Genomic DNA, 27,300 nt, shown 5'->3' on the forward strand with positions numbered 1-27,300 from the left:
TGTTAATAAACAAAATGTAAAAAGACAAAATTGTTCTCAGAAGTCTATCTTAAATGTCATTTTGTATTCATGTATATCTAAAATAAATAATGTTTTGAACATAATAGTATCCCATGATGTTACTGACACATAAATCACTTACTTCCAAAACATACTTACCATTCACTGACACTATAGCTATTTCATAATTCCCAGGGTTTCCACTCTTTGCTCATTTAAGTATTAAGGATACTTTCTACAGTTTTTTTTATATTCAACTTAAATGTCTTAGGCAAATTCTAAGTTGCAAATCTTTCCACTGTCTTCAATGCACCCTCTACCTACATACTGTATACAAGTACTTCATGCTGACAGTATAATTGCTTTTTTTCTCAATAGAGTATTTGTCATGGGTTTCTATCAAAAGGAGCATTGTGGTTATATGCTGTTTACATTGTGATTTTGAACTAGTTGGCATTTAATCAGTTATCTCTTTGTTTATATTTATAAATAAATTTTATTTAGAAATAACTTAACAACAAAAACCTTACCTATGGATACGAATTCCCAAGCTAATGTTTCAGCCACAGAGGTCAATTACACCTCTTCTCTTTCACCACTGCTATCTGGTGTTTGTCAACAGCCAGAGGAGGGGTTACTTTCATTTGAAGCTGTCTGTAATATGATTCATTGTGAGATGGAGACATGTGTACTGAGGATGTCTTTCCTTAGGGTTTTGAGGCATCTTTCACAAATGACTTGAGAACAACTGGCAAGTATCTGGACTTGGTTTTTAATGCTCCTTTTATGTGGTTGGCCTTAAACAGAAGATAATTTTGATCAGCCACTTCCAGCCCCTTTTTTTCAGTTGGTTACTCGAATTTGTTAAGTTTCGAGGATCTCTCCTATTGCATTTAACTCTACTCCTTCCTTGGCAGCAGAAAGGATGGCCAGTGACTGCTTGGATTTTCCTCCTTCTTCTGATATTGCTGTTCTTGCTGGAAAACTTGCCAGTCAGTTATGCAATGGGATAGCTATTCCTTGTCACCATCATTTATTGGATCAGCATACTTTGGCTTATCACAATCAGGAGAAGGCCTGTTTAGATTCTCAATGGATAGACCCCCTATTGGATCTGTGAGGGTCTAGATTTGAACCTTTGATCACTTTAAATATATCACATTTTTCTAGGATTTGCCTTACTTTCATAACTATCTTGAGGTATTCATCTTCAATCTTTTGTCTCAAACTTATCAATTTTCCCCTCAGCAATTTGAGGGTAAGTTTGGAATTTTGCTGACATCCACCAGTTCATTTGTCTTTTTCAATTCATTCTTTGGTTTCCTAGAGCTGGTTTGTTGGTTGGATTTATTGGGTAGAGGTGCTTTGTTAGAAGTGTGTGTGTTTACAGTCTCCTGCCCTCAGGGTGTTATGGAAGACTTCTTTTCTCCATTCCATGTTATGTGTTGGAGTTTCAGAGATGTTGAAATCCTAAATTGATCCACCACATTTTCTTTCTTCTTTATTGTCATTGGCTTCTTGCCTTTCTAGCTCAAATTTGGGAATATCGGCCCATAATGTTTCATGACCCTTCCTTCAGTTTGTGGGTCTATTGGTTCCCATAATAGGGTCCATCTATATTCTTGAGAATCACCGTGAAAGGCATTGGTGATTATCTCAGTGTGGGGAAGAGTGAGAACATGGTTACATCATCTGAACATCTAGAGTTCTTTCACCAGAGATCCATGGGTACTTCATGTTCTAACTTTAGGGTTACATCACCTCTACCATTGTATATACAGTAGTTACCTCTTCAGCTTCAACAGATACACATCAAGTAAGGCTTTGTTCCCAGGTCCGAAGTAAGTTGTTAGTCAAAGAGGCAGTAGAAGGAGTTGACCATATACTTTCAGGATTTTATTCCCAAGAAGGCAGGAGATTGGTGTCCAGTCATTGATCTAGCTTGACTCAACAAATTTTTAGATCCTTATCACTTCACAACTCCTCAGTGTGGATTCCTGTATGTGGTGAGGGACCTGCCAGGGAAGGTTCTGTTATTTCAGTTTACTTCCTCTGGGATCTAAACATCCCATTTGCCGTGCATGGCAACCCATGAAGGGGAGGAGAGGATCCTAGTGGTTTAGGGATCCAACCCTGACACACCACTTTGTCCTTTAATTCCTGTAGACAGGCAGCCTTAGGGTGGCCCACCTTGGGTTAAGTGGCTGGTCCACTCGGGCTAGGGTTAACCAAGTACCAGTGTTGGATGTTTTCAACAGGTGTTGTGAACATTATATCTGATGCTGGTGTTTGGGTATAGTGCTCACAAAATCCTGGCATTGCTGCAGTGTCCTTATTTGATAATGTAGTGCATCCCCTCGTAGGGCTACATGGTGGGTGGGGTCAGTGGGAACCAAAATTTCCCTCTTTTTATTATAAATACTCCAATTAAAAATCTTAATAAAATAGTGAAAAAACAGTCTATAGGTAAATGACCATGTCTTGAAGATTCTGAGAAGCAATCCTCACCAATTGTACCCCCTGTTGTACCTCATTTTCTTATATTGCACTCACTTTCAGACAAACCTTTAGGGCAAATGTACCCTTTTTCATTCAGAAGGGACTTGCTAGCTCTCAAAAGTCAGTAAAAAAGCTTTGATCTTGTCACGTATGGGTGGAAACATCCACATCTCAACACAGTGAACTCTTCTTGCATTCAAAGGCAATTGAGGATATACCTATTGAGGTTACACCTCATGCTACTTTGAATTCATCACGAGGAGTTATTGTTGAGAGGGATTTGAAGAACATCCCAGAGTTGGAGATTCTCGCTGGTTTCTCCACCCAAGGAGTTTCTGCAGTAATGCGTATCTCCACTCACAAAGATGGAATTATGGTGCCGACTAATGTCCTCATCAAGGCAGGTTATCTTAATTGCAAAGTATGGCCATACATATCAAACCCTCTGTGAAGTTTCCAGTGTCAAAGGTTTGGTCACTCGAAGTGGTCATGTCGTGGTTCCTTGACGTGTGCTCATTGCAGTGGCAAGGACCGTGATGCCTATGAGTGTGAAACTGATCTTCATTGCATCAATTGCAATGGCTCTCACTCATCCTACTTTTGTTCTTGCCCTAAATGGTTGGAAGAAAAAGAGGTGCAACGTTTGAAAATGATTTATAACATTACTTATCCTGAGGCTCGAAAATTGCTGTCCACCACCTCATCTTGGACGTATGCTGCTGCACTTTATTCCACAACTACAGTGGGAGTGCAGATAGATCTCTCTGTGCCTCCAAAAAAATTGTTCTCCAAACAAATGAAAAGTCTTTTGACCTCCATGGTTAAAAAAGTTAATGAATCAACTTCAACACCTATCTCTGTCACTTACATACATTTCAACAAACCCCAAGATCCACATTATTTGGTTCCAGGTATAGGCATTTCCTCAGATACATCTTCTTCTCCCACCCCAAGATGCAAAACAATCATTCATTCACGTCCTCAGTCTCTGGAATACCCTTCCAACAGCGAAAACCTGCCCAGTTGACCTCACGCAGGATCCATGGAGGTTGATAGACCTCCCTCAAATAAGGACAGCAAGGAAAAAAATCGTGGTTGTAAACAGAAGAGTTCTCCACCCAATTCACCTACATGTAAATAAAAATGGCCACCCTTATACAATGGAATTGTTGCGGTTTACATTCTAATCTGGATGACATCAAAACACTGATTGCTTCCTACCATCCTGTTTGTCTTTCCTTACAGGAAACATTTCTGAATCCTGCCAATACAGTCGCCTTTCAGTGGTTTTCTTTGTACAGAAATGACAAGCTGTGTGATGGATGAGTGCATGGAGGGGTGGCAATGTTGGTTGATCAGCATGTGCCCACCCTGTCTTTGCCATTTGACACACCCTTGGAGGCTGTAGCCATCTGTGTTTCCTTGTGTCATACCGTCACTGTTTTTTCTTTCTACCTGTCACCTGGAGAGATATATGATTAATCAGACCTTGATGCTCTCATTGAACAGTTGCTGTTTCCCTTTTTCATCCTGGGGAACTTTAATGGATACCATCCCATCTGGAGAAGTGCCAATATTGATAGGAGGGGTTGCTCTGTAGAGCATATGCTCTCTGATCACAACCTTTCTTGTTTCAATACTGGTTCTTCAACTTATTTCCATGCATCTAGTCAGTCCTTTACTGATATTGATCTCTCAGTTTGCTCCTCTTTATTAATATCTCATTTTCATGGAGGGTTGACAATGATCGACGAGGCAGTGATCATTTTCCTATAATCTTGAGAGAGACTGGGCGTGGTCAATGCCATCTAACCTGTGTTCTCGGGTAGAAGCTGGATCAGGCAAATTCGTCTTCTTTCACTGTTCTCGCAGAACTTCATCCTGCCATCGTCTGTAAGCCATCGATAGACAACTGTGTGGCAGCAGTAACTGACTGTATTATACAAGCAGTATTTCTGAAATCTCAACACATTTTTCACTGTATCCTCATCCATGGTAGAATCCTGTCTGGCACAGAAGGTTAAACAATGAGCCTGGGATACTTTCTGTAGATATCCCACACTCTCGAACTGCATCGCTTTCCAGTGGGCCCATGCACTTGCTCAATGGGTAAGACTTCAAAGCCAGAAGGAATCTTGGATTAAGTTCACAACCAGCATATCTTTTGCCACCAATTCCAAAGTCATGTGGGACAAGATTTGACAAGTCAGTGGGCAATATAAGTCTGTCCTCCTCTCAATCTTGAGGAAGTTGCTGATACCCAGAGCATCACCGATACTCAAGGTGAAAGCTTTTGCTGGGTATTTAGCACTTCTGATTCTTCTTTCACCTTCTTAGCCATCAAGACTTGGGCAGAGCAATCACCTCTTTCCTTTTGAGCTGATTGTTTATGTGACAATAATCGTCCCTTTACCACAAACTCAAACTGGCCCTTCATTGGTCTGGCAGTACATTGGTTGGACCTGATGATGCACACTATCAAGTGTTGCGCCATCTATCTCCTGTTTCTCTTGCTATTCTTCTGATTGTTTTTAACTGCAGGAGAATGTGTTTTCTGATGCCTGGTGCCAGGCTGTTGTCCTACCTTTCTCAAAGCCTGGGAAAGATCCCAAGATTCCTTCAAACTACTGTCCAATTGCTTTGATGAGCTGTCTCTGTAAGACCTTAGAGAGGAAGGTTAATGCTCATCTTGTTTGGTTCTCGAATCAAACAACCTCCTCTTGCCCACCCAGTGTGGGTTCTGATGACAGCACTCCACCATGGACCACCTGATTCAACTTGAAACGTCAATCGGAGAACAACATCTTGTATCAATATTCTTTGACATTGAGAAGGCTTATATACAACATGGATGTATGGAATTTTGCAAGACCTCCATATATGTGGGTTACATGGCCATTTGCCCATTTTTATAAAATTTTTTTAATAGACAGTAGATTCCGAGTTCGTGTGGGTTCGAAACTTTCCTGTTCTTTTCTACAGGAAATTGGAGTCCTTCATGGCTGTGTTCTGAGTGTCACACTTTTCAGTATAAAAATTAATGCCATCACCGAACAACTCCCTCTCACTGTTGCAAACGAGCTCTATGATGACGACTTTCACATCTCATGTCAGTCGTTGAACATGAGGTATACTAATCGGCAGCTACAGAATACCCTCAATTTTTTACTGAAGTGTTTCTCAGCAAATGGCTTACCTTCTCTCTCTCTAAAACCGTTTGCATACACTTTTGTCACCAATGGAGTATTCACCCTGATCCTGAAATCCATATTGGTGAAGTTGTGCTGCCTCTGGTCTCTGAGACTAAGTTGTTGGGGCTTATCTTTTACCATAAGGTGACCTTTATACCACACATCAAGCAGCTACGGATCAAATGTACAAGAGCACTAAACATCCTCTGTGTCCTCTCTTTCAACACTTGGGGGCAGATGGATGTTCTATGCTATATCGTATTCTTATTCGATCAAAACTAGACTATGGATCACTGGTCTGTGGCTCTGCCAGGACCTCGGCCCTTAAAGATGCTAGACCCCATTCATCATCAGGGTCTTCGGCTCTGCACTGGGGCTTTCTGCACTTCCGAAGTTCAGAGCTTATACACAGTCTCATGAACCTCCTCTACACCGCCACTGTTTGCAAGCTGTCTTTACTATGTGCTTCGAAACTTCATTCCTTACCAAAGCATCCCACCTGTGGTTGTGTTTTCCTTCCTCGATGGGCCATGATTTTTCAGACCAGACAGTCTACCATTGCTCCTTTTGGCCTTCATATCCAGGCACAATTGGATGAATTGGCTCTGTCCTTGGATAACATTGCTGTATCCACTGGTTGGCCCATCCCTCCATGGCTTCTTACAGTCCCAAATTGTGTCCTATCTTTAAGTCATCTGAGAAAAGTAGACACTCCTGATTGGAAATACTGTCTGCTATTTGCTGAACATCTTTCGAACCATTCTTCCATTCCTATTTATACATATGGTTCGAAATCGTGTGACTGTGTGGGCTCTGCCATGGTTTGTTGTGGTTGGTGGTTGTGCACAGAATTCCCTCTACAGCTTCTGTGTTCACTGCTGAACTGTATGCCATTTTTCTTGCCCTGGATCACATAGAAGCTAAGTAGTACTCAAACTGCACTATTTATACTGACTTGCTTAGTTCTCTACTGGCCCTGGAATTGCTTCATGTTGGTTCACACCCTGTTTTCACTGATATTCAAAACTGACTGGCCTATTTCTCTTTAACATTTACTTCTATTCAGTTTTTCTGGATACCAGGCCATGTTGGTATTTGCAGGAATGAGCTTGCCAACACTGCTGCTAAGCCTATCTGCTCTGGCACTATGACCACTGTGCCTGTCCCATACATGGACTATGGTCCTGTATTCAAAGCTGGGCTCCGTGCTAGCTGGCAGCCAACTTGGAGTGAGCAATGCGAAAACAAGCTTTTTCAAATAAAACCCCATATTGGACTTTGGCTGTCTTGCTTCCGTAAGGATCGGAAAGAGGAAGTTGTTCTAACTAGACAACTCATTGGTCACAGTTTTTAACTTATTGTTTTCTTTTATCTGGAACTGATGTGTAGTTTTTGTAACACTTAGATCATAATAAGTCACATTTGACTTTCTTGTCATCATTATGATTCACAACGACGGCACCATTTTAAACATGTTCTGTCCCAAGTTTTGTCCATAACGTTAGACAGTGTTATTGGTGATGGTGACACTGTCTACCTTGGTAATGTTTTTAGTCTTTTAAAAACCATTCATCTTTTTAATACCATTCAAGTTTTTTAATGTATACATTACACCTTTTTAATGCGGCTCCCTTTTAAAAATCACAGTTCATCCAGTTCGATTTGAGATTAGAAATTTTGTACTTACCTATTAGTTTTCCTGGTGAGTTATGAATATCAGTTACATTATAGAAAGTCCTTTATATCTTGAATTACAGTAGTTTTTCTCTTTACGTCGTAGACTAGATGTAAACATTGGTTTTATGCTATTTATGGTTTTTTTAAACTTTATTTTGTTTTTCATTAATTTCATTTTATGAATTTTACTGAATTTACTTTTAACTTTTTACTGGACATTTCGTGCAGACAGCCTAGCTGCTTTGTGCCATAAAACAATAAATCAACCAACCAATCACTTCACAATGGAATATTTTCTCAACTTAAAATGGGACTTTGTACCAGGGTTCAGGAAAACCAAGTTCAGTGTTACTGTCACTTCATGTTCCACAAGCAGAATCTTCCTGGAGGTCTTTCAGGATTGTGAAAAAAGATCAGGTGCTGTAGTTCATGGCTCTAACTTTTGTTCTTGCATCATCACCTTGTGTATTTTGGAAAGTTATTCAAGCCTTTTCTCATCTCCCACATTTCTTTGTTGGCCTGTGCACACATCACTATATGGAAGACTGGCTCCTTCTGGCTCCATCCTTCCAATTAGCAGGACAACACTCTCAGATTCTCTTTTCAGAAGCTACAAAATTGGACTTCCTTTTGAGATTTCAGAAATATAGATGTGTCCAGTTGGGTGTGTTTGTGAACACTCACTTAAGCTGAGCTCAACCAACCTCTGTCAGATTTCAAGTCGTGGAAGGAGCTGTCAGGCTTTTTTTTTTTTTTTGTCTCCTTCTCCATTGTGTGGATAGTTCTCTCTCTTTTACAAATGTGGGCATCCTTCAAGACTTTCATTCCTTCAGGTTACTGTGAGACAAATGAATTATGCATTCTGATCCTTTGGATCGTCCTGTCTGATTACTCAGGAGCAATATCATGTATTGCAAAAGGGGAGCTTATCTTCAAGGTCGAGAGTTCCAGGGTACTTGGACAGAAGACGTGTCTACCCTCTGCATCAACATTCTTTGCAGTACATTATCTTTTCGTTTGTTTCTCTTGAAGGTAAAAAATTGTCATGACACATTCCAAAATTCCACATTATTATCTCAAATTTTTTGTTAAGGAGACCTTTATTTTCATACCCTGGATTTTCTCTTGGGCTCATTCCCATCATATTAGTCTTTTTGCATGTCAGGTTCCCAGAGTGGTGAATTTAATTACAACTCATTTGTCTTGACTCAACTGGATTATTCCATTCTGAGGTTTTGAATGGATTTGCTCTCGATTTGGGTCTCCAATGATTGATACTCTTGAGACTCATTGGAATTATAAACTGCAATAATTTTCATCTTTGATACCTCATACTCAAGCATTGACAGTAAATGCATTCAGTCAGGAGTGGACAAGTTTACATCAATATGCCTTTCCAATGATTTGGCTATTGTTTGGGTTCTAACTATGGTTCATTCTATTCCTTGTCAAGTTCTGTTGGTTACACCTTATTAGCCAGTTTAAGCATGGTTTCTGCTTCTTCAGTATCTGCAGGAATGTCAACCTTTACCTCTTCCACATTGGTAGTCTCTGTTGAGCAACCTTGATCAGACCTGCTCCACCCAGATGCTCAGAAACTCAATCTGTATGCTTGGAAGTTATACAGTTCTTTGCCTGACATAAGGGTTTAATTTCTAAAGTTTCTCTGTATTTAATTAAATACATTGTTGGCCAACCACATTTATTTATAAATAGAAATAGAATATTTATCATCACTGGTATATTATTCAAAGGCAGTTAAACCCTCGTCTTCCAAAAGTATCCATCATATCCTGTTTACCAACTTGGGTGTTTGAAAAGGGTCCTGCTTTATCCATGATGGCATTCTTATCCATTATTTCTAGGTATTCTGAGTATCAGAAGATTTTTAAATCCTCAGTTCTATCAGGTTTACTTAAATTCTTTCATATTATTCAGCCCAAATGATCATTTCAGTTATTGTATTGGGCTTTTCTTTCTCTTAAAGTATATTTTTGTTCTTGTTGACCTGTGGACATTGTCAGCCAGAGTTGTTTTCAATTCATATGGAAAGGAGTCTTTATCATTACACATTTGTCCTGCTTTATACCAGTAGTTCTTTTCTTCCCAAGCCTCTGGCAGCCAGGAAAAGGGAAAGATTCTTCTGACCAATCCATTTTTTAGCCATTTCTCACCTTTATGATCCCAATCATTTGCTCTGTCCTGTCAGTGCCTTCAAGTGTTATGTGGCTCATGAAAATTCAGTTTGAAATGTTAGGAACTGATTGTTAATGTAATGGGATCTTTTTATTTCCCATGACTTATCTTCCATTACTCTTGCAAGGCGTCTATGTAAATTGATTCACATGGCTTGTAATGGTTTATCGTTACAGGAGAGGAATATTCTGCATGTCACATTTTACCAGATTTATCATATATTTGTTTCATTAGCTGCCTGATTGAATTTCCCTCTTGAAGACATTCTAATACTTTCCTGTCTCTTTACCAATATGATCTGACAGTATCTTCTTCTAAAGAGTTTTTGTCAACCACCTGCAGCTCTTTTGACCACATCTGTTAGATTTTAACCAGAGATTAGTATTTTCCTCAATCATATACTCTTTTATTTTTAGGGCCCCTTTATTTTTCACTGTGGCAAATGTTTCCTAGGCAAGTAGGCTTTCTATTCTCAATTCTGCACTAGAAATAATTTTCACTATAATAACTACAGTGGTAATAATAGTTATTGCTAGTTTTATTTGATTCTGTCTTTAGGGTTAATTTTTTGTTCTTTTCTTCAGAAACAGGACCATTTCTAAACAATGAAGGATCAGGGTTGTATCCTTTACAGAGCTCATGTAAGTATTTATAAATATTCTATTATTACTGGAGGATGCTGTTTTATAAAGTTAAGTAAGAATACCTGATATATCTCACTTAGGAATGAATATGTTGACAAGTACTTACATGTATCTACTGCCAGACTCACTTAATATACTAATATTAGAACTGTATAATTTAGTGTTGGTGTGTGTGGCTGTTCTTTACTGCTTTCCTTTTCTGTTAATATTTTGTTTTTATTGAACTTTTTTTTATATGTAGTGGAAATGGTTATTACAGTTTATTGTTTAAAAATCAACCTTGTAAGAAATCATCTGGTGAATCATGAAAAGAAACAATTGTTTTCATTAGTCAGTGAAAAGCCTACATTTAAACTGTGTACTACAACATAAAATGTGTATAAATTGCTTTTCTTGTCCACAAAGTTCTGACTTTTGTCAAAAAAAAAATTCAGAGGACTGGTTTATTTATGAACTTGTTGTAATGTCATGAACTTCAATATGATACAAGGAAATCTGTTTCAACCATGTAAAAAGGGGAAACTTAAACTAGTTTCATTCTCTTGTAATGGTGAATTGTATTCTTTTGTTCCTGGTGTTCTTGTACCACTTGAAATGTTCATTTATTTTGGTTTCAAAGAATAAGAAAAGTTTTATCTGCTCAAAGAGCCTAATCATTAAATAGTACCCGTGAAAAGAATATTAAAATTAAACTAAGAAGCTAAGGTGTTTAACTGGATGCTGTTGTGAGAACTGAGGTGTTTAACTGGATGCTGTTGTGAGAGCTAAGGTGTTTAACTGGATGCTGTTGTGAGAGCTGAGGTGTTTAACTGGATGCTGTTGTGAGAGCTAAGGTGTTTAACTGGATGCTGTTGTGAGAGCTAAGGTGTTTAACTGGATGCTGTTGTGAGAGCTAAGGTGTTTAACTGGATGCTGTTGTGAGAGCTAAGGTGTTTAACTGGATGCTGTTGTGAGAGCTAAGGTGTTTAACAGGATGCTGTTGTGAGAGCTAAGGTGTTTAACAGGACATTGTCATAGGAGTTAATGTGTTTAACTGGATGCTGTCACAGGAGCTGATGTTATTAACTGTGTGCTGTCATAGGAGCTAATGTGTTTAATTGTAGACTTACAGGAACTATCATTTTAAAATTTTATGCTGACACAGGAACTATTGTATTTAACTCTACACTGTACTAGGAAGTAGTATGTTTAATTTTTACTAATATAGGAAGTAAATATAGGATAACACTGACACCAAAGACAGTATATTTAACTACACTGGCATAATAACTAGTATGGTGGAAGTTGCTAAAATATGGTAACTATACTCTGTAAACCAAACTTAGATTTTTGCAATAATTTTTTTCTTGACCTCTACTTGCCATAATTCCTTCCTGGACCTGTACTTGCCATAATGCCTTTCTGGATCTGTCTGTACTTGTCATAGTTTGAAATGCAGGCAGTACTGAAGAAGTGTTATATTAATGCTACTTTCATTAGTTCTCCAGGTGTATTGGTTTTAGATTTTTTTTTTGTATCAGAAGTAGCACTGGGATGTTCTAAGACACATTCAAAGCTTTTGTTTTACTATGATTCAGTTCAAACAACACTTTAAAACCTTTATGATTGACTGCTAAGGTTGTACACGTATAGAAATTCACAAGAAAATCACACTGTTAGACAAAAAAAATAATACCTGCTTAAAATGGCCCATTTGTAATTCTTCTCTTATCAGCATACAACAAAAACTGCTTGGTGTATTACATAGAAGCTAAATAAGGTACTACAAAGGTCTTAAGTGTATTGATATGTTGATTTGTTCCTTCTATATTTTACATCAACTAAAATCAATGTAAATATAAATAGCTGGAGTACCTGTCCCCTGGATGGAAATTATGTATATTCATGATTAATGAAAGGTTGTTTGTGGACTTGAAAAGTTGCTTCCCTTATATGTAACTATAAAAAAAAGAAACTTGAAATTGCCCATAAAAACTGCAAAGCACAAAACACGACACATATTTACATTTATCTCTGCATGGACCAAACAAAATTTCATGCCAAATTTGGTAAAGATCCATCAACAGAGAGCAAAGTAGTGGTAAAGAAATGCAAAAATGTCCATAAAAACTGCAAAATGCAAAGCTGAAAAATTTCTGTGCATCTTTCCATAGACTCAATGAGTCTCCTTATCACACTTGATGAAGATCAATCCAAAGAAAGTGAGGTAATGGTAGTAAACATAAAATTGCCCATAAAATCCACAAACTGCAAAACTGAAAATTTGTATGTATCTCTTGGACCTAATTAACCTCCATACCAATTTTGGTGAAGAACCATTGAAACCCTGCAAAATAATTACATAAGCATACAACAAACAGAACTATTATATTTGTATAGATGGCACCAGTGCTTTAGATCCAGACGTATATGACGTTGTATCTGCACCCTGAGAATGGAGAAAAATCAATTCTTTGTGAGGAAAACAAAGGCAAAACAGGAAAATCTTGACCCCTATTGCAAATCTACATGTGCACAGGATAAAATTTCGAGAAGTTGGGGTTTTACATTAGTAAATAATGTCTTCAGTATTTCCAGCCTTGTTTCCTTTCTTTTTTTAATGATCTCTATTTGTAGGTTTTTAAATTTCTAGTTTTTTATTTATATTAAAAATGCAGTATGGGATAAACTTGAGTTCTGGAGATTACTGGGCAGCCTTTGTTTTGCTTCTGTATCAAAGGATTATTTGAAATTTGTATATTAAATAGAAATAATATTGCCATCTGATTGATATGAGCTGACATCAGTCAAAAATTCAGTAAGATATTTGTTTTATTAGACACTTTTTTACTTAACAGTTAATAATAATCACTTGTTACAGAAAGTAGGAATGTTACACAACATTCATTTATAACGATTCTCTCATTACAGAAAGTAGAAATGTTAGACATGACATTCATTTATAATTTTATTACAACAGTTGTCTTTATGGAAATCATTTTCACGATAAAAGAAATAGTTGATTATATTACACTGTAAAATGTGATGTAAAGATTAATTTCTGAGTAGAAGGTAAAGTTAAGTCAAGACTTAATTTAATTATAGGATGTAAGTTAAGTATGCAATGTTCACTTAAAAAGCACTGAGTAAGTTATTTATTAAATTTTTTCAGGTAACCACAGTTGTGTTCCAAATGCAGAAGCAACATTCCCATACAGTAACTTTGTGCTTGTTATGGAAGCTGTAAAAGATATAGAACCTGGAGAAGTAAGATTAAATGTTTTTCAGTGTTATCTTCTTTATAGTTTCCACTTATATCTGCAACAAAATAAGCATACTCAGGATATCCTAGGACTTCCAAATCACTTGAAAATAAAACAGACAAGAAAACATTTATCATTTGGTTCTATATGTAGTAGCTGGTGAGATGTGCTACATCAGTAGTTCATAATGACCGTGTGTGTGTGTGTGTATTTGGTGAAAGTAATTACAAATATTGTTTTTAAGAAGCTTTATAACATTGGATTCTAGATGTAGTAGCTGGAGAGACATACTATGTCACATAGTTCATAATGACCTTGTATGTGTGTAATTAGTGTAAGCATGTTTAATGAAGTGTATCCAATGAATATTAAATATTTTGATGTTTTGAAAAGTTTCTGACTGATGATATTATGAATCATCAATTTAATCTTTTAATGTTATTCATAATTACAATAGTTAATATTATTTATTATCATTTTTATACATTATTAATTATTTCAGTAGTCTAAAGATTGACTTCATTATTACTAAAAGAAAGTTTTTGATTTAAAAAAGATGAGTATGTGTACAGTTAAATATTTTGGGGAATTAATGTGTTTGTGTTTTAAATATTGTTCCTGAAATAGATTCATGTAATTAGATAAATTGTTTGCTGTGAATAAAAATTAGATTTTGTTACTTAACTGAACTGGTTTTTCTCTGTCATTTGATAATTGCTATTAAATATATACTGCAGCCTTTATAAACAAGAGCAGAAATAACAGAAGTTTTAAACAGATTTTCACCATCAGTGTTATGGATTTTTTAATTGTTAAAATAACGTAAACTGTTTTAGAGATGTGGAGTTTCTGTAAGTTTTAAATATTGTTCTAATACAATTACATTGTATTGTATTAGGTATCTTGTGAGTTACTCTGAGTTCTAAAGATATATTGTGATCATTAATCAATGTTTATGATGCAATTTCTTAAACATAATACTTGAAGTTTTGGAATAAGTCACAATAAAAAGTTTTAGGAAGGTCTAGTTAATTTCATGAGTTAACTAAGAGATATTCTTCATACTGTTCTTGAAGAGTATTTGTACATGGTATGGTATTTGTTTAAATCTCATTATTTAGGGCTATAAAATGTAAGATAATTTAAGTCTTACTTCAAGGTTAGGTTATTTCATTAGTTTTATTTTATCCTTTACTTAGCAGTTTTGATAAAAGTATTCCTGTTTATTTTAGGAAATTGTGGTGTGCTATTTGGATGATTGTAACCGACACAGAAGCAGACATAGTAGAATAAAACTTTTGAGGTATGTGAAAGCTATTTTTTGGAAGTTCACTTGTTATTTAAAAATTTTCTTACAAGATTAAACGTTGTAACAAAGTAAAATATTTTTGTTGTTCAAAACATAATGTACAACACGCAACAATGTAAAATATGTTTGTTGTTCAAAGCATAACTTACAACACGTAACAATGTAAAATATGTTTGTTGTTCAAAGCGTAACTTACAACACGTAACAATGTAAAATATGTTTGTTGTTCAAAGCGTAACTTACAACACGTAACAATGTAAAATATGTTTGTTGTTCAAAGCGTAACTTACAACACATAACAATGTAAAATACCTTTGTTGTTCAAAGCGTAACTTACAACACGTAACAATGTAAAATACCTTTGTTGTTCAAAGCGTAACTTACAACACGTAACAATGTAAAATACCTTTGTTGTTCAAAGCGTAACTTACAACACGTGAACAATGTAAAATACCTTTGTTGTTCAAAGCGTGAACTTACAACACGTAACAATGTAAAATACCTTTGTTGTTCAAAGCGTAACTTACAACACGCAACAATGTAAAATACCTTTGTTGTTCAAAGCGACTTACAACACGTAACAATGTAAAATACCTTTGTTGTTCAAAGCTGCACTTACAACACGTAACAATGTAAAATACCTTTGTTGTTCAAAGCGTAACTTACAACACGTAACAATGTAAAATACCTTTGTTGTTCAAAGCGTAACTTACAACACGTAACAATGTAAAATACCTTTGTTGTTCAAAGCATAACTTACAACACGTAACAATGTGAAATGTGTTTGTTGTTCAAAGTGTAACTTACAACACGTAACAATGTAAAATACCTTTGTTGTTCAAAGTGTAACTTACAACACGTAACAATGTAAAATATGTTTGTTGTTCAAAGCGTAACTTACGGCACATAACAGTGTAGAATGTTTGTTGTTTCAAAGCGTAACTTACAACATGTAACAATGTAAAATACCTTTGTTGTTCAAAGCTTAATTTACAACACGTAACAATGTGAAATACCTTTGTTGTTTCAAAGCGTAACTTACAAGACATTGTAACATTGTAAAATATCTTTATTATTCAAAGCTAAACTTACAAGACACTGTAACAGCATAAAATCTGTTTGTCATTCCTAGTTTTTATATCAGACTAACACTTTATTATAATGGAATTGTTACTATGAGTATTACTGGATAAACTGGAAAGATATGAATCATAAATTAATGTTTTTAAAAAGTGGAGAATATAAGAGATCTTATTTCAGTGGAATTAATTAAGGTAATAAGATAATTTATTTATTCACCCATACCTTTATCATGGAATAATTTTCTGAAATAGGTATTAATCTTTGAAACCTTTATCATTGTGGAATTATCCTTTTTACCTGTGCATAAGCCAACAGTTTTTAAGAGTTAAACAGTAATCTTTTGAGCTTTCAACAGAGAGAATTACTTGTTTACCTGCACCTGTCCTAAGTGTGAAAGTGAGGTCAATGACCCTGACATGACAAGTGAAGAAGAGATGAGTGAAGATAATGAAGAAACAAGTAATGATACTGTCTAAGTAAATCAAGTCTGACTATTATTTTTATTAAATAATAGTTAGAATTGATTGAGAATTATGGTTAATGTTAAAGAGTTCTGGTGGGAGTGATTTCCATGAAGATGATAGCATGACTGAAAGGCTAAGGAAATTGAACCTACTTTTTGAACATCAAATTGTAAACTGGTTAAGGAGAGAACTTTCTACAGATGTCTTGGTTGAAAATGTGTATTCATTTACATTTTATTCCATATGGTTTGATGATGATTGTCATCAATGTTGTGAAATAAATTTCTTTTTATTTCACAAACTGTGTCAAACACACATTAAAAATTTTCCTGTAGTGTTCTTTATGTTGGAGGTATTAAGCTCCCTAAATATGTTTTAGCTTTATTGTAAATACAGGAAGAAAAGAAACTTTAAAAAGCATTCTATGCAAGTGCATTTATTTGTATGTGTCACAGTGTTGTTTTGTATTGACTCAGAAAAATTATGTTTGAAGAAATGGTCACTTTTTAAAGAAGATTATAAGAGTTTCTCAATAGGGTTTACATGTTCGATACTGCTTGTTATACTTGTAAAACTTTAGTGAGAGTAGGTTTTATAACTTGTTCAAATTAAATATTTTGGAAGTTTGTTTTGGCAGGTTAAAAACTTAGAATTTAACAGTTATCCATGCTTTTGTGTGTGTATGTGTGTTTGTAATATAAAAACTAAAATGAGCACAGTGCTTCAAGAGATAACATAACAGCATCAAAGTAATTCATTAATATAAAATGTGTTGCAAAGAGTCTGTATGCATAAGCTTTTTATATTTATTTGTTATAATGATGTTTTTGTATGTCAACAAGTGCACTGAAATGACCTGAACTTCAAGGAATTGAATATTCGGTATTGCATATTTGAACAGTAATTGTTCTTTAGTGTATATTAATGTATCCGTCACCTTATTGTGTGTAGTGGCTATATGAACTATTATTTTTAATTATGGTTGTAGTTTATCCACAGGTTTCTTTCCTATCTTGAACTTATGTTTTGAAAATTAGTAATTTATTAGAAAAAGTTAAAAAAGGTGTACAGTGTGCCGTTACTCTTTTGTTGAAAAAAGCTAGCACTACTGTGATATGTTACCCAAAATATTTGTCTAAAGTTCATTTGAAAAATTTAATGCAGATGCTACAGTAAGTCGTCAGACCAGCTGTCTCAAGAATTTTATGTAGAACTCAAAAGAAGTTAGTGAATTGTATAAGATCCAGTATAATTTGTGTATCTAGAAACAAAAACTGTGTATTAAGTGTTAATGCTGTGTTTTAAAACTGTGATACATTAAAGAAATGCAGTATTGTTATCACCAATGTTGTTAAAACTAGGGTGTTAAGAAATGATAGAACAGTATAGTTTTATCACGTCAACTGCTACATTGTATTTCTTTGATAAGTCACAGCAACATAGAGGAAATTACAGATGTTCCACAGTACTACCATAATATAAACATCTATTTAGAATGATAGGTAAATATTTGACATGAACATTTTGTAGCTATGTCTGAATGAGTTTTGAAGTACAGCATGTGCGGTTTGAAATAGCTTCCACATTCCTGCTATAAATGCATTCCTGATGAAGACAGATTAATGTAGTATGTTTCACCATAAATAAAATTCATTATGCTTATAAATCAGTTTGCCCACTACATTTATAACAGATACCCACCACATTTCCACTATAAATGCCTAACATGTTTCTAATACATACCTATCATGTTCTTACTATCAAATGCCCACCACTTATTCATGTTTTTATGTTTTAACATTATAGCTGTTATATAGCTATTACTTGATTTCCAGGGTTTCTACTCCTTTGCCACTTTCAGCATTGGTCAGATTTTTTGGACCTGTGATGTTCCAGACTGGAATTTGTGATCACTTTGAACAAATCACAAGTTTTTGGATTAATCTGGTTGTCAGGTTCCACACGTCAAATTGAGTACAAAGTGGAGCCTTTACTAGGGTCAAATTATTGTATTCTGCTCTTTGTTTGGTTTCTTGGCTTGTATGTTGCTGGGAGTTGTTAGGTAGAGATGCTTTGTTGGAGGGAGGTCATCTCTGTTAGTTACAAGAGGCTCTCTTTTCATCATTTTACTGTGCAGATGGTTATCTCTCTTTTGGGGATGTTGGTATCCCTCGAATCTCTCATTCCTTTGAGATGAGCACATGTGCAATCCCTTCAGTGGTCACTGCATGTCTCCAGTCCAATGGAACATCCAGTCTCCTTACTCAGAAGCAACATTTCAAGTGGTGGTTGATTGAAACAATACAACCACCAATGTTTCTCTGTTACCTTCTTGTTCTGAGATTAATATTTTAACAGGTGACTTTCTTTAGAGATGATATATTTTCAAAGTCAGGATGTCCAAGGTATATGGATGGATGACAAGTGTCCCCCCCCCACATCAACATTTTGGAAACATTTACTGTTCAATTGGCAATGGTTCAAGATCTGCCTCTCTTGAAGGAAAAAATTGTCTTGATTTATTCCTAAACTTCCACAGTGATATGTTATATTTCATGTCAAGAAGGTATATGTTCTTGCAATCTTTTTTGAACTTTAGATCTTCTCTCCTGGGCAAGCTCCAACCTTATCAGTTTTCTAGCTTAACATGTTTCAAAGGTAATGAATTTAGTAGCAGATCCTTTGTCTTGGCCCAAGAGGATTCTTCTGACTGAGTTAATACTATATCGCAAGGCTTATCAATGGGTTTTCTCTCAGTTTGGGGGAAGACCATATCTGTTCTGAAACACAGTGAGGTTCCCCCACTAGGATACCACCTTATCTTAGTACATTTATGATCTGTGCTGATACTTTCTGCACAAATAATTTTCTTGCTGGCCCTTATAGCAGTGGAGGTATGTTTTGGAAAGTAACATTTACCTAAATTGAAAATATATTTGCAATGATACTTTACAGACAATTTCCACCCACCTTCCCCATTAAGAGTCAGTGTTAGAGACTTGGGATTGGTGCAGTTGCAAGAAAGTGATAATATTATCTGAATGAGGTGCTTATATACAGTATCAAGATAGAGGGTGCATTGATGTAAACAGAGAGTATTATGAAACAAATATTGCCAAGGGCAATTGAGTAGCATATAAAAGACTGAGGCAAGTGAGAAAAGAAATCAGACCAATGTTTAGACAGGCAAAGATGTAGAAAAACTGGAGGTTGATTAATTTACAATAAGTGTTAACAGAGGGAAGTATTACTGGAAATACATATTGAATTTAGGAAGATACTAACCTCTAGGAAACATTAGTTGTTTTCTGATGATGTGATATGAATTGTATCTGGAGGAAACATTCTTTTGTATCTGATGATAATATATGATTGTCCTAGATGAAGTATTAATTAAAACATTAAATATTCAAAGGTCAAGTACAAGTAAAACTAATCTTGACCTTTGTAAGTTTTTCACCATTATTTGTTTATGGTACGAGTTCCAAAGAAAACGGTAAATTAGCTACCAAGTATTATGTCTTTTTTTATTTTTATATTTTTATTTTAGTGTTTATAGCTGATATTTTATGAAATGTATGCAAATCTTTCTGTGCAAGTTTATATTTTGAAATTATTGTTTAACTGGCTTGGGTAAGGAAGTTCATATTAAACTTTGACAAATTAAACTTGTGCTATTTTGTCTTTTATCTAATTCAGTAGCAATAAAACATTAGGTGAAGTAAGGTACAGGTAATTAGTCAATGATTTTTCTAGATTGAAGACAAAAAACTGTTCATTGTAATGAATTATTAGCTCAGTTAGGTTGATGTCAGGGGATCACTAGTCCAGCTGTGTTAAAGGTAAAGAAAAGTCAGTGCAGCTAGGTTGACAGCAAAGATTTGTTAGTCCAACTAGACTGCAGTTAGGTAAGTGGTAAATAGTTTCTGGCCTGACTAGTTTGATGTTAAGAAATAATTATATTAGTTAAGTTTATGTTGAAGGATCATTAATCCAGCTAGTTTAGTGCCAAGGAATCATTGGTGTAACTAAGGTTGATAGCAAGAAATCAATACGTGTTCTATTTAACCGTAAATTTTACCTAACAAAATTATAAATTATTTTCAAAGTAGTTTTTTTAACATCTTTACATTTATTATTATTAAAGGTTATATGGATCTGCTTGGTACAAATTCACTAATAACAGATGTTTGCTTTTTTGCATTATCATTTATTGGACCTTTAGCTTGTATAATGTTATCTAAGTAGGGATTCAGAAATTAATTTTGACAATCTTCATGCTACTTTTTCAGTTGTTTGAGCAGGGTGACGAGATTTTCAAACTGAAAAATCCTTGGTCACAATTTTCAAATCATTTTACAAATTTAAAATAATTTAACTTTACATTTAATGAGCTGTTCCACAATATTCTAAATATATTAAAATTGACATTGTGAAATAATTTAAACGTTTTAGTGATAGGCATAAAACAAGTGAGCAAAATTAGTCAAATTATACATCTAAGAAATTATTAATTATTCACTTTACCCAATTTATTATAAAATAGGCTATTTAATACCTGCATTTATTCCAGAATTCATGTTTAGACATGTTTTTGTGAAGAACGAATGAAATGTAGAAATTATGTCTTTTTCACTAAATAGTTCTAAAATTCAGTACATGGCTGTTTCCACAATGAACCTAAACTTACCTACATTCAGGCCTGTGTAGACTTGGATTTTGCACCATATACAGGAGGAGCTTGGGATGGTTTGACAAAGGGGGATACTTGTTACGACAATAAGCAAGTCAAGGAGGCCTATTATGTTTGTGATTCTATGTTTGATGTAATTATTACAAAATTGGGACTTTTATGTGCACATTTAACATTTCTTGGAACACTAGGACAACCTACATAAAAATTAGACTGCCTTGGCAAAACTGAAATATCAGGGCAACTTGCATTTAAATCTGCTTTGTTTTCTTTGTCAGTTGTGAAATATAAGTATCATTACTGATTAATACTCTTCATAATATTTTCCTACTGAAATATATTGAACTAACAGAATAGAAGATACTTGGAATTGTTTGTATTACTTTTTAATTTCTCGAAGTTACATAGATAAAAATAAATTCACCTGATGACAAAATCCATCAAACCCATCCATCTCCAAAAGGTCTTGTGTTACATAGCATACTTGGTGCAGATCCTGTTTTGTAATGTTAAAATACAGGGAAGAAAGTATGTTATGTTATCATTGGAGATGATGCTTTGAAGATTAATTTTAGTAAAAATTTACTTAGTTTTTAAAATTTTATTCAATGATTTCTAAATTTAAATGTCGTGTACAGATTAATGGTAACATATACTGTTGTATTGCTATTTTTGTAGTTATGTATTTCCCAAATATATGCAATGTGCATTTTGATACATGATTTCTGTTTTTCTTGAAGTATTTTATATCATAAACAAAAAAACCACAGAAAACGAACTTTATTTTTGTCATATTAACTATGTTTTTTCATCATGTATAATGCAGCATATTTACATATTATAATAGTTACTATGTATAAATTATTTTAGTTCATGCATTTTCACCTGCTACATTTTTAAACTTGCTATTTGCAAAATAAACTTATATTTTATCAACCACACAGATCATTATCTTAAGTTTCTTATGTTAAAGCCTTCTCAGTGGTAAATCTGAGGTATTGTAATATTGAGTAAAAGAACAGTTACAGACACTCGTAATGCGCTGTAGCTCCAGGCCTAATAATAGAAACGTCATTTGAAACACTGCATGTCATCTATTTGTCATATCGAGTTATCCTAATATATTTTCTATATTTATTTTTAAACACTTGTCTTGACAGCACTCTAAGTACGGTATACATATTGATCCGTATTTATGTTTACTAAACAAATATTTCTTTAATTACAAATCTTATTAAACCTTTTCCCAACATTTGAAGTGTATTTCAAGAAACATTTGTGAACAGTCATAATTTTTACACTGTACAGAAGGTTTGGGGGAAACAAATGTAGTAAGGTTTCACTAACAGTGTGAAGTGTTAGATCAGGCATGTTCATCTTTAGGGCCATCTGTGTGCTATAAGAGTGGTCAGATAAATGTGGCTCAAGTATTGATTGCTACATTATTTCCAGGATATGAGTTTAGAATGAGAAATAACTGTGTACAAAATATTTTTTACTGTGAAATTCATAGTTAAACCACAATTTTTTAGATAAGAAAACATCACACTGATTATAAGGAAAATTTGACCTGTGCGAAATTCAAAAACAAACACACAAACTATATTTCGGCCACGTTAAAATTCAGAAAGCTCTATCTGAACTTATGGAGGACAACATCAACCTATGGTGAAAAAAAAGGCACACACACACACACACATATACAAAACTTGGAAATTTTCTTAACTGTAATTGGCTACTACATTTTAGAAAAAAATTAATACTACAAGTAAAAATAAAACTCCAAAGCTAAATATCTTTTTTCTGAAGTTAAGAAATACAAAGCATTGATAAAATATTTCAATTAGAAATATTTTTGAAATTTACTAATGAGAGGCCTAAAGATTTTGTAAAGAAAATTGGAGCGGAAAACGAAAACAAACAAAAGATGAACTACCCGTTTTGACGATAGAGTAGAAGGCCAACCGTCAGGTCGTGATGAAATGAGATAAGACTATTTATGGTACTATAAGTATCCTTATGAGAGATACGACTAAGCAAATGGAATTATACTCAGTTGTAGAAAACAAATTTGACGTTTTCACGAACGTGGACATGGAAACGTTTAATTGTTATAGAGAAAGTAGATTTAAATGCTGCTTACGCTTATGAGTTCGCTTATTTGAAAGCACATCTGAGTAATATAATTAAAAGCGACGTATACAGTGCAAACTACGTGAAACTGGATTGGAAGATACATTTCCCGACTTTGACATAACCTTTAGGATACACTTGTGGCCAATAGTTCTTCGGAAAGATTTTTCTCGAAGCTTTACAAAGCTAGGAATAAATCATTTATCAGTACTATCAGTTGAGAATGAAATCAGAAGAAAATTACGATAACGTTAAGAATGCATTTGCAAAGTGAAAAAATCAACAGACATGTGGTGCAATCAATTATTTTTTTAAGTAATTAAGTTTCTAGATTCAGTTCAAATAGCTTTGTTACGTTTTTGTTTTATTAGTTCTATATTATCATATAATGAAACAAATAAATACAACTAAACTCAATTTCTTAAGTATGTTTTTAATAGCAGCATTAACAGAATTGGGAAATAATGATCGAACGTAGAAAATACCGAACAGCAACAAACTGGAAAACATTCGAAGATTTTTCTCCTTATTGAATTTCGGAAAATTTTAAACTATATTTTTATACATACATACTTAATTCATAATTGGCCTGACATGGCCAGGTGGGTTAAGGCGTTCGACTCGTAATCTGAGGGTCGCGGGTTCGAATCACCGTCGCACCAAACATGCTCGCCTTTTCAGCCATGAGGGCATTATAACGTGATGGTCAATCCCACTATTTGTTGGTAAAAGAGTAGCCCAACATTTGGTAGTGGGTGGTGATGACTAGCTGCCTTCCCTCTAGCCTTACACTGCTAAATTTGGGACGGTTGGTGCAGATAGCCCTCATGTAGCCTTGCGCGAAATTCAAAAATAAACAGTTCATAATTTTTCATAACTAAGTCTCCTTCTCCGATCTTCACTCTTCGTTATAGATGTAATCTACGACTATTCTCATGCTGTGTTAAAGTTCTCAATTCTCAAACATTTCATTAAGAAGATATAAAGAAGATAAAATAATCTAAAAGTCACCGGAACAGTTATAATTGAACCATCTGAATTATGTAACATAGTAGCAGTCAAATTCTGAATATCACGAGTATCAGTAACAAAATAGCATCTCATCAAAACAAAATTATACAAACATTCCTAAGTAAATATAACCTAAATTTAGAAGATTTTCGTAGTCAGACATACAATTTTTGATTTATTCGCATTAACAACTAATTGAACAAGCTGCATAATTCATTTTTCCACGCCTTCCCTTCCTCAAGCCACTTGATATGAGAATGCATAATAATGTCAATAACTACCTCTTTATCCAAGTCACGTTCCAACGAATATAGTTTAGAAAAGATCTATTGGCTCAACGAATAACCAATTAACTCACGCTGGATCAATTTCGAAATTATCACAATGAAATCGAATCTCAGTGATACCTTTGCCATCTTGTGACAAACCTTGTTCTCCATTTGCATTTCGCACCGTTGCTTAAAATGAATCAGTTTAGAAAATCCGTGTAATTAGATTTAATCATTGTTTTTCTTACATCAACGTGAAACTGGCACGCTATAACAAGACTTTACGTGCTTTTACAGTAAACACTGGTTTCTGGATAGCTTAAGTGAAACCGGTATGATATGCTATAACAAAATTTTACGTGCTTCTGATAGTAACAGTGGTTTCTGGACTGCTTAAGTGAAACCGGTGTAACGTGTAAACATTGCAAAGACATGATGCTTCAAGTTGGGCCCGGCATGGCCAAGCGTGTTAAGGCGTTCGACTCGTAATCCGAGGGTCGCGATCGCGTCGCACCAAACATGCTCACCCCTTTCAGCCGTGGGGGCGTTATAATGTGACGATCAATCCCACTCTTCGTTGGTAAAAGAGTAGCTCAAGAGTTGGCAGCGGGTGGTGATGACTAGTTGCTCTCCCTCTAGTCTTACACTGTTAAATTAGGGACGGCTAAGGCAGATAGCTCTCGAGTAGCTTTGCGCGAAATTAAAAAACAAACAAACAAATGCTTCAAGTGTTTTACAGTAATTGATGTATTCTGGACGTACAAACATTCTTAGAAAACAACTTTATCGATGGAAGGATGGCTACCGAGGAAGAAAGTTTATTAGGTTTGATCCAAATACTGAAAGACATGCAGTGCTTACTAAATATTCAATAGTCACGTGATCAAGCACACTCCACTAGACGTTCTTATTCAATGCTAAGCTTCTAGATACAATATAAGAGGACGTTACGTCACTCATCTTGTCTCCATAAAGTCGACAGAGAACCATTTATAACACAAAAAGTTCCTCACTAAGTGCAAAGTCTTATCTCGCAGTGTTTTTGAAGTTGACATTAACAGGTCTTAATATACACAAAACAATTCCCTAACTTCAAAACTGTAGATGCGAAAATCCTCTTTGTATTTCAATTGATTGTCCAGTTCGACCATTTTACAAAATACCAGTTTGCTAACATTATAACGAAAGTGGTTGACCGCTAACATGGCCTTGAAGTTTGACTTGTATTTACTAAATACTACTCAGTTATCTTTGGGGAAACTCAAGTTTAGTAGTTAAACCGTTCACACACATGAAGTATCTCCGTCGCATGGGAATTAATTATCGTTTACCTGTTGATTTTGGGATAGTTATAAAATTATGGTCAAGTAATAGGTTTAATTTGTAATGAATTTCATAGTAATGAGTCATCGATCTAAGGTATTAGTGAGATAAAAGAAGAACATGGGGAGTTGTAAGCCAAACATGCTAGTTAGTTGAAAGAAAAAGAACATGGCCATCCATTGATCATAGATATTAGTCCTTTCAAGGAAGAAGAACATGAGGAGTTGTCACCCAAACCTATTAGTTGGTTGAAGGAAGAAGATGGCCATCCATTGATCTTTGATATTAGTCCTTTCAAGGAAGGAGGACATGGAGAGTTGTCACCCAAACATATTAGTTGGTTGAAGGAAGAAGATGGCCATTCATGGATCTTTGATATTAGTCCTTTCAAGGAAGAAGAACGTGAGGAGTTGTCACCCAAACCTATTAGTTGGTTGAAGGAAAAAGATAGCCATCCATTGATCTTTGATATTAGTCCTTTCAAGGAAGAAAGACATGGGGAGTTGTCATCCAAACCTATTAGTTGGTTGAAGGAAGAAGATGGCCATCCATGGATCTTTGATATTAGTCCTTTTAAGGAAGAAGAACGTGAGGAGTTGTCACCCAAACCTATTAGTTGGTTGAAGGAAGAATATGGCTATCCATTGATCTTTGAAATTAGTCCTTTCAAGGAAGAAGAACGTGAGGAGTTGTCACCCAAACCTATTAGTTGGTTGAAGGAAGAAGATGGCCATCCATAGATCTTTGATATTAATACTTCAAAAGAAAAAGAACATGGCGAGCTTTCAGCCAAATATACTAGATGGTTGAAGGAAGAAGGACATGGCGTGTCATCAGATGTCACCCGTTAGTTGAAGAAGGGAATGGTTGTTCTCTCGTCACAGAACATCAGGGTTGTCATTGAGGAAGAAGATCGCCGGTTTTCAGATCCTAAGTAGAATTAATAATCGTTTTAAATAGGTGGAAGTGAAACCCCTTATATACATATATTGAGAATACGTAAGTTATTGTCCCGTGCTAAAATCAAGTGTTCGATTTCCTTCGATGGACACAGAAGATAACTCGATGTGGCTTTGCTATAAGAAAAAACAAACAAACAAACTGAAGTTATGGACATGTTTTGTATACAAGTGAAACGATATGGCAAATGGAATGTCCTTGTTGACAAACTTAAATATATTAGTTTACCTATTAACATGACAAAATTAACGTTGCACATCCACAGAATAAAACAGACGAAATGGCAACATCAATGTTGCCTATTTTTCAAATAACTCGATTTAAACATTATAAACACTATCCACTAAAAAGTATACCGCTATAGTTCAAATGACAACTGATACATTTAATATGTTTAGCCTAATAACAACAATTTAGGTGTGTGATCAATTGGAACAAAATCTAGCTTATCAAGAAAATATTTGAGACATATTAGGATAACTAAACTATGTAAAACTACTTTGTGATTGATTAAATTATATTCAAGGTTTACGATCGTACTACAAACTTCCGACAGGTGCCGCGACATGTTGCGGGTGTTCAAGGCTTAATTTCAAATTATTTAAA

The 27,300-nt window shown here is 34.9% G+C and overlaps 1 protein-coding gene across 3 annotated transcripts in view; it reads left to right on the forward strand.

Annotated features, from left to right (window-relative positions):
* Smyd5 (SET and MYND domain containing, class 5) overlaps positions 1-21,717 on the forward strand; it is a 56,767-nt gene extending 35,050 nt beyond the window's left edge. For 2 of the 3 annotated variants that reach the window (XM_076511189.1, XM_076511191.1), the window contains 4 exons: positions 10,148-10,204; positions 13,359-13,453; positions 14,682-14,752; positions 16,197-21,717. In XM_076511189.1, coding sequence (XP_076367304.1) covers positions 10,148-10,204; positions 13,359-13,453; positions 14,682-14,752; positions 16,197-16,317 — 344 coding nt within the window. In that variant the 3' untranslated portion in view covers positions 16,318-21,717. The remainder of the gene's footprint in view (positions 1-10,147; positions 10,205-13,358; positions 13,454-14,681; positions 14,753-16,196) is intronic. The other variant, XM_076511190.1, reaches the window with a different exon arrangement.
* Positions 21,718-27,300: the final 5,583 nt, after the last annotated feature.

The sequence above is a fragment of the Tachypleus tridentatus genome, chromosome 7 (genome assembly GCF_004210375.1).
Source record: "Tachypleus tridentatus isolate NWPU-2018 chromosome 7, ASM421037v1, whole genome shotgun sequence".
Classification (NCBI taxonomy): domain Eukaryota; kingdom Metazoa; phylum Arthropoda; class Merostomata; order Xiphosura; family Limulidae; genus Tachypleus; species Tachypleus tridentatus.